This window comes from Cajanus cajan, chromosome 2 (genome assembly GCF_000230855.2).
Source record: "Cajanus cajan strain Asha chromosome 2, NIPB_CcT2T_4, whole genome shotgun sequence".
Taxonomy (NCBI): Eukaryota; Viridiplantae; Streptophyta; class Magnoliopsida; order Fabales; family Fabaceae; genus Cajanus; species Cajanus cajan.
In genome coordinates, this window is record NC_138518.1 from 50,229,432 (window position 1) to 50,238,166 (window position 8,735).

Here is an 8,735-nt window from a genome sequence, read left to right on the forward strand (position 1 = left end):
GAAGAAGTGAAGAAGCTTGAGAAACCAAGTTTCTAGGAGAAGGAACCTTGAGAAAAAACCTAAGAAAAGGTTTCTCATGAATTTTGACTCTTGAAAATGAGAGAGAATTCTGAATTCTTTTTCTCATAAATGTCCAAAAGTGATTACAAGAGAGGGATTTACAAATATAGCTCGCATATGCAGTGTATATGTTGACAGGGGAGGCAGAGCATTGGTGGAGGGCTACTAGTCAGATGGTAATTGACCGTGGAGTAGTTGTGGACTGGGTGTGCTTCAAGAGGGTTTTTTTTAGAAGTACTTCCCAGAAAGTGTTAGGCATGCTCGGGAGGCAGAGTTTATGAGATTGCAGTAGGGTGAGATGTCAGTGATTGAGTACGCCATGAGATTCGTGCATTTGGCACGCTTCTACACCCAAGCCATCTCTAAGGCTTGGAAGTGTAGGATGTTTGCTGAAGGCTTGAAGTATGATTTGAGGAGAGTGGTGGTGCCTATGGCCATCACGGAGTTTCCAGTCTTGGTAGAGAAGGTGAACGTTGTAAAGCGGCTAGAGAGCATCGGCAAGCCGGCGAAGACTGTTGGTGGGCCAGCTGGGTCCAAGAGTAGTGGTGGTTCTCAGAGGAAGCCTTATGACAGGCCCTAACAACAAGGGAGTTCTGCCACAAGGAAGTTTATTGAGAGAGCTAGGAGTGGAGCTCAGGCTGTTAGATGTTATCGGTGTAGTGGGCCACATATTGTAAGAGACTGCACTTTTGCACAGCCCATGTGTTTTAGATGCAGCAAGTTTGGCCATCTGGCCAAGGATTGCCCAGTTGGGGCAAGTCAATCTGGAGGTGCTTAGAGGGTGGAGCGACCTAGGGCGGCAGGGCAAGTTTTTTCTTTGACAGGAATGGAGGCTTCCACCTCACTAGACTTGGTGAAGGGGAAGGGCAGAGCTGCAGGTATAGAGGTTTCTGTCCTGTTTGATTCTGGTGCTACACATTCATTTATATCTGTAGATTGTGTGGGGAGATTGGGTTTGTCGGTATCTGCATTGCATGTTGATTTGTCTGTGTCTACTCTAGCTTTAGTTTCTGTAGTGACGTCGGAAATGTGTGTGAGATGCCCGATAGAGGTGTTTGGTAGGAGGTTCTGAGTGAACCTGATTGTATTGCCTATAGTGGATATCGACATAATCTTAAGGATGGATTGGTTATCTGCCCATCACATCCTTATAGATTGTGCTCGGAGAGAGTTGGTATTTCCTTAGTTGGAGGATGAGGTGTTGGTATTAGTGGGTCAGACTGAGAAGTTGATGAGGGATGGAGCTAAGTGCTTCATGTTGTTTGCTGCTTTGAGTATTGAGACAGAGAGGGCCATCACTAGGATTGAGATTGTCAGTGAGTTTCCAAAGGTGTTTCCAGATGATGTGTCGGGATTGCCACCTATGCGTGATGTTGAGTTTAGCATTGATCTGGTACCAGGTGTAGGACCGGTATCAGTGGCTCCTTATAGGATGGCTCCAGCTGAGTTGGTAGAGCTGAAGAGACATATTGAGGATTTGTTGGAGAAACAAATGGTGAGGCCTAGTGTTTCTCCTTGGGGTGTCCCGATACTATTAGTAAAGAAGAAGGATGGTGGGACCCATTTGTGTGTTGATTATCAACAATTAAATAAGTTGACGATAAAGAATAAGTATCCACTTTCGAGGATTGATGATTTGATGGATCAGCTGAGGGGAGCTTCAATATTTTTTAAGATTGATTTGAGATCCAGATACCATCAGATCAGGGTAAAGGAAAGTGACATACCGAAGATTGCTTTCAGGACTAGGTATGGTCACTATGAGTATGTGGTGATGCCTTTTTGTGTCACTAATGCTCCGGTAGTGTTCATGGATTACATGAACAGGATTTTTAGACCGTTCTTGGACAGATTTGTGGTGGTCTTCATTGATAATATTTTGGTGTATTCTAGATCATTGGAGGATCATCGTGAGCATTTGAGGTTGGTTTTGGAGGTGTTGAGGGAGAGACAGTTGTATGCCAAACTGTTCAAGTGTGAGTTTTGGTTGTCCGAGGTGAGATTTTTGGGGCATGTGATATCAGCAGACGGGATTGCAGTAGATCCAGCCAAGGTGGAAGCTGTGATTCAGTAGGAGCGTCCGAGGACTGCTACGGAGATTCAGAGTTTTGTTGGGTTAGCAGGTTACTATCGGAGATTCATAGAGGGTTTTTCTCGAATAGTAATGCCTTTGACTCAACTGACTCAGAAGGATCAACCTCTTGTGTGGATGGATGCTTGTGAACAGAGTTTTCAGGAGTTGAAGAGGCGATTGACTACTTCTCTAGTTTTGGTATTACCTGACACTGGTGAGCATTTTGATGTGTTTTGTGATGCTTCTCACCAGGGGTTGGGCTATGTGTTGATGCAAGGAGGGAAAGTAGTGGCATATGCTTCGAGGTAACTTAAGACCCATGAGAGAAATTATCCTACTCATGATTTGGAGCTTGCAGCTGTGGTGTTTGCCTTGAAGTCATGGAGGCAGTATCTGTATGGTGCGAAATTCAGTGTATTTAGTGATCACAAGAGTTTGAAATACCTGTTTGATCAGAAGGAGCTAAATATGAGGCAGAGGAGGTGGATGTAATTCTTAAAGGACTTCGATTTCCAATTGATGTATCATCTTGGGAAGGCGAATGTGGTAGTAGATGCAATGAGTAGGAAATTCATTCACATGTCGGCTATGATGATTAGGGAGTTGGAGTTGATTGAGCAGTTTAGAGATTTTAGACTAGAAGTGGAGGTTGTTCAGGATCACATTAGTTGTGGTATGATCACCATAACTAATGAGTTCTTGAAACAGGTGAGAACTAAACAGTTACAGGACCCAGAGTTGTTGAGGATTTTGGGATTTCTTAGTACTGAGAGGGCAGCCAGTTTTGAGCTTGATACAGAGAATTCTGAGATTCAGAGGTCGGATTTGTTTACCTTGTGATTCAAAGTTGAGGAGGGTTGTTCTAGAGGAGCTACACATGAGTCGCCTTAGCATACATCCTGGTATGACTAAGATGGATCAGGACATCAAGAAAAGTTTCTGGTGGCCTCGTATGAAGAAAGAGATAGCAGAGTTTGTGGCCGCTTGTCTGACTTGTCAGAAAGCGATGATTGAGCATCAGAGACCTATAGGGGTTATCCAGTTGATGGAGATTCCTGAGTGGAAGTGGGATAGTGTCACTATGGACTTTGTAGTGGGGTTTCCTAGGACAACTAGGAACAGTGACACTATCTGGGTGATTGTTGATAGGTTGACCAAGTGTGCGCACTTTCTTTCTGTCAACAAGAGATGGTCCTTGGAGAGGCTTGCACAGTTGTATATCAAAGAGATAGTACGGTTGCATGGAGTGCCTTCTAGTATTATCTCTAATAGAGATCCAAGGTTTACTTCCAAGTTTTGGCAAACTTTGCATCAAGCTTTGGGGACGAGGTTGAGGTTGAGCTCCGCTTATCATCCCCAGACAGATGGTCAGTTAGAGAGAACAGTTCAGTCACTAGAGGATCTCTTGAGAGCATGTGTATTGGATCATCTGGGTAGCTGGGAGGTGTTACCATTAGTGGAGTTTACTTACAACAATTGTTATCATGCGAGTATTGGCATGGTGCCTTTTGAGGCTTTGTATGGCAGGAGGTGTAAGACTCCATTATGTTGGTATCAGGAGGGTGAGTCAGTAGTGGTTGGTCCAAAGTTAGTTCTTCAGACTACTGAGATGGTGAGACAGATTCAGGAGAGGTTGAGGGCTACCCAGAGTCGACAAAAGTCATATGCTGATAGGAGGAGGAGACCTCTAGAGTTTGAGGAGGGAGAACACGTGTTTCTTAGGGTAACACCCACTACTGGTGTGGGAAGGGCTGTAAGGGCCAAGAAACTCACACCGAGATTCATTGGTCCTTACCAGATCCTTCGTCGTTTAGGTTCGGTAGCTTATCAGTTGGTGTTACCTCCAGTTCTGTCCAACCTGCATGATGTGTTTCATGTTTCACAGTTGAGGAAGTACATCAGAGACCCAAGTCACGTGGTAGAGAGAACTTGACCTATGAGAGAACTTCGTGGCAAGCTATTAAATTGACCTATAATTCGTGGTTGAGAATGGGCCGTTCTGGAGGGAGTACGGGCCGTTCTGGATGGAGAACAGGGCGTTCTGGATGAGTCCTAGAACGGGCCGTTCTGAATTCAAAGCGGGTCGTTCTGTATGTGATTTTTGTACATGATGAAAGGGTGCAAAATGGGTCGTTCGGGATTCGGAACAGGCCGTTCTGGCCACTCCAGAAATTCTATAAATAGGGGTTATGGGCAGTGAGGAGAATGAAAGGTTTTAGAGAGAAGTTCTAGAGAGAAGGACTTTGGGTTTGTGGGCTCCTTTCTCTCTCTAATTTCTCTGTATGATTCTTCTTCTCCTCTAGACCACTAATGTCTTCTGTCTTAACTGGAATTTCAGACTAGAAAGCTTGTTTTTGGAGGATTGAAGTTCAAGAGTCAAGCTTGAAGGATATTTCTTCTTCTTTTCTTCTTCTCAAATTCTTGGCTTTTTAGAGCCAATCTTCAGGTGAGGGAAGCTAAAATGTAGCTTGTTTAATTTTAGGAGAGTTAGGGAAGCTTCATGCATTGCTTTCTTTGAAAATGATTAAGTTGTTGGGTGTGGATTGAGTAGTTGTTGGCTTAAGTTGTTCATATGTTATGTGTTGATAATATGTGATATGTTGTTAAAGTTGTTATACGTTGTGAAACTAAGTTTTTTTTATGTTGTTTATTGTTGAATTATGAATAAGTTGAGATGTATAAGTTGAAGTAGTTTATTGATCTAAAAGTTGTTTAAAGTTGTAAGTTGCCTCTTGTTGTAAGATGTCTATAGTTGTATTGTTGTAAGTTGCTTAAAGTTGTAAGTTGTCTATTGCTGTAAAGTTGTAAGTTGTCTATTGCTGTGAAGTTGTTAAGATGACTATTGTTGTAAAGTTGGAAAGTGGGGGACATATGGTGAAGATATGTGTCCTATGTTGAGATACATAGTACTAAGGTGATAAGTTAAAAGTTGTTTTAAAGTTGAATCCCTTAGTACTGTGTGGGCGACATGGAAATAGTTGATCCATGTCATGGTTGAATGACCAATTTGAGTAAGGTATCTAGTTAGAGATGTTGTCTTTGACTAGGTACTGGAGGGTGCATGGTACTTGGAGGACAGTGGGTGGGCTAACTCCACATATGGATTGGTGATGCTAGCCAATGTCGTGGTAAGCTCATACCCAAACCCTTCTGTCCTGACAGTAGTACTGGACCTCCGAGTCTAAGTGGCACACTTGAGAAATAAACTATTGTTGTCTATACCTAGTTCTCTTCGGAGTTCCTAACGCTGTTCTATACCTGACCTGGTTGAGATAGGTCAAACGTTGGATTCGGTAGGGTTTATGCTACCTAGACTGCTCAACCTCAGTTGTTGGAGATCTTCTAGTTGTATATGCGTGACGACCCATTAAATATTAAGTTGTATATTGTCGTTGTTGTTGTATTAAAGTTGCTTCTAAGTTGTATGAATGAGTTGTGTTTTTATGTTCAACTGTATGGTCGTTTGTGATGATGATTGGATGAATGAGTAGTATAGTGTTTTCCCTATACTTGTATGGTTGTTTATCGAATTCTAGCTTACCCTTCTGTTTCCATGTGGATGGACTACTAAGATCATACAGTGTATGGGAGCAGATCAGGGCTAGGTTGGAGTTGTTGGCTGAGTCTGCTGGTAGAAGTGGAATTTTTTATTCCTAGTGTCAGAGTTACCACCTTGGGTAACAGTTTTGTGCTTGACCGACACTAGGAGATAGTAGTTTTGGATAACTGTATAAATATCTAATACTTAAAAACTTTACTATTCATATATATTTTTCATGTTTTTGTATTTATGAGTTATCCAATTTTACTATTTATCTTAGTTTATAAATTTTTAGTGCGATTCCACTAAGTGTAGGGACTATGGCGGGTTGTTACAATCTCCAGTCAATCATGTTAACCCAATAGTAAATCTATACCAACCTGGGTTGTAAATCTACTAGTATAAGTGAGAAGGAAAAATTTATATTAAAATAAGACTTTTCCCTAATGTTAGTTGTATGTAGTTTTGATCACTGTTTAGATGAATATATAACCATGGTGTAGTTTCTTTATGAGTGAAAATATAATTATGGTGTGGTTTTTACCTAGTATGGTTTTAAAAATTTAAATTATAGATGATAAGAATTTTTTTATAATAAAATTTTATCACAAATTTTGAAACGTTGTAATAGCTATATAGGTATGACTTGATGAATAATTCATTCTATAATTATAAAAAAAATATTATTGTGCAATATAGTGAATTCTATAACTAAGATAATTTATTTGTGAATTAAAATAATTAAGTTAAGAGTTATAAGGAAGACGTTTCACATAGAGTTTGTGTAACATGCATCATGTGCATTATGTGTTTTTGTGATGGGCACGATGCAAAATACATCACTAGGAAAGGTACATTTGTATAAAAGCTTATGAATTAGTTCTTGGGGATAGCTTGGTTTGGAAACCCCTAGTCTTGCCCATTATGTGCATGGGACATATGTTGCGCAGCTCAGCTCTATATTTCAACGAGACCCTAGTAGTATATCCTTCTAATGTAAAGTGTTATGATGACTTGATCTAGCATGTACTCCTAGATTACTCGGTCTTTGTGTAGTGATAATGTGTTTTACTAGCACCACATGCATATAGATAGGAGAGTCTTGTCCTTGCATGAACATGATATATTATTTGCATTTGAATTATAAATATGAGGAAGTGTGAATTAAGACTTATTGCTTTAATTGTTGTAAGGTCATGTATGAATTAATTATTGATGAGCTTATGAATATTTCATTCATATGTGTGGCTACTTGGCCTTTTTCTTGTATCGATAGTCGGAGTGAGATATGTTCCCACTCATATCTTTCCTTGTGTTTGTTTTGTGATGTATATGCAGGTGATTTCCACTTTGGAGGAGTTTAGGTGGTGGATGGGGATGCTTTGATTACATGTGACATTGAGGTTTATATAGGATTACTTTTCTGATCTTTTGCAATAAGGGTTCTAGTTTATTTCCTTTAAAAATGTTTCCATAATTTCTTGTAATAGTTTGATTTAGTCTTTTGAATCTTGAATTTAGAATGTGGTACCTTTTATCTCAATATTAAGTTATGTTTCCTTTTAATGTTGAGTTATTTAATGAAGTATTTCCTTTTCAAAACAAATGATATTATTATGCATGGGGCATAGGATATCACAAAAGTAATTTTGATCTAGTCTCGATCAAGGCATCTTGGGCTTGACCTTGGTCACAACATCATAGTCTTGATCTCAACCAACATCTTTTGTTTTACCACAATTAGAGTATCTTTGACTTTATTTCAACTAGACATTACAATAAATGTTACATATAATGACATATAAAAAGTATCACTATAGGTACACACAATTTTAGTATTGATTTTAAATGAGATTTAACAAATATTTTATAAGCTACTATAGGCTATGTTCCTGTCCTAGGATACACACTTCAATTATCCTTGTTGTAGCGGGTCTGGTCTTGGGTCTCGGTCTTCTCGTTCCTATCCGGGTAGTCCGAAGTGAGGGGGGTGTGCCTGCAAAGACACTCCAACGCTCAAGTAAGTGCTCGGCGTAATAAATGCGGTAGTTGGCAGTTAGTTACGTACCTCAAAGGGGGTCTATTTATAGTGTTTCTTACTGGGCCATGATTAGGGACTGGGCCCCAGAAAATTAGGGGACTAAACTGGCACATTACGTATATTAATCCTTCCGTAATCATCCTGGTGCAAATCCGTGGCTCGGCCGAGCACACCGACCTGTTCCGTTTCGTGAGTGGTCGGTGGGCTCGGGTATTCGGTTTGGTCAGTCCCTGACTCGAGTATTCGGCCCAGTCGGCAATGGACTCAGGTATTCGGCCTAGTCGGCTACCATACGGTATACAACCCCCGCAGCGTCGAGGATGCGAAAGACGAAGACGGTTAAAATCTGTAGGGTTGTGGTTGTTGTTGTACTGGGACGTTACAGTTATGGTCGTCAGCTATTATGTAGCAATGATAGTGGCCGAGCTCTAACGGTAAAGGATGGGTCAATAGGGGCGACTTCTAATGGTATGCCGAGGCCTCAAACTAATGAAGCCTATACCAAGACCTTAGACGGAAGGCACCCATGCCTAGACCTCGGCTAGACGGATCCTAGGTTGAGACCTAGACTGGACGAGCCGAGGCCTTAGGCTGATGAAGTCTACAGTGAAAACTCAAGCGGTTGGAACCTACGCCGAGACCTCGGTGGGTATGGACTGATGAAGCCTATGCCGAGAACTCGCGCGGTTGGAGCCTACGCCGAGACCTCGGTGGGTAAGGACTGATGAAGCCTATGCCGAGACCTCGCGCGGTTGGAGCCTACAGCGAAACCCCGCGGTTGGAGCCTACGCCGAGACCTCGGTGGTTAAGGACTGATGAAGCCTATGCCGAGACCTCAGACGGAAGGAACTTACACCAAGATCTCGACCGGATGAATCCTAGGTCGAGACCTATGTTGGATGAGACCTATGTCGAGGCCTTAAATGGATGAAGTCTACACCGATACCTCAAGCGGTTGGAACCTACGCCGAGACCTCGGTGGGTACGGACTGCCACATTGGCCCTAGCAGTTACAGGCC

At 41.7% G+C, this 8,735-nt stretch overlaps 1 protein-coding gene across 1 annotated transcript; it reads left to right on the plus strand.

Moving 5' to 3' along the window:
* Window positions 1-3,047: 3,047 nt before the first annotated feature.
* LOC145955013 (uncharacterized) lies at window positions 3,048-4,067 on the plus strand. The gene is made up of 2 exons (XM_083069709.1): window positions 3,048-3,325; window positions 3,809-4,067. The coding sequence occupies exons 1-2, from the start codon at window positions 3,048-3,050 to the stop codon at window positions 4,065-4,067; spliced, it is 537 nt and encodes a 178-aa protein (XP_082925835.1).
* Window positions 4,068-8,735: the final 4,668 nt, after the last annotated feature.

Excerpts from the sequence above, each read along its gene's own strand:
- LOC145955013 (XM_083069709.1), top strand. The coding sequence starts at position 3,048 with ATGGATCAGGACATCAAGAAAAGTTTCTGGTGGCCTCGTATGAAGAAA. Across the intron at positions 3,326-3,808 it reads CTTTCTGTCAACAAGAGATG|GAGGAGGAGACCTCTAGAGT; the intron begins GTCCTTGGAGAG and ends ATATGCTGATAG.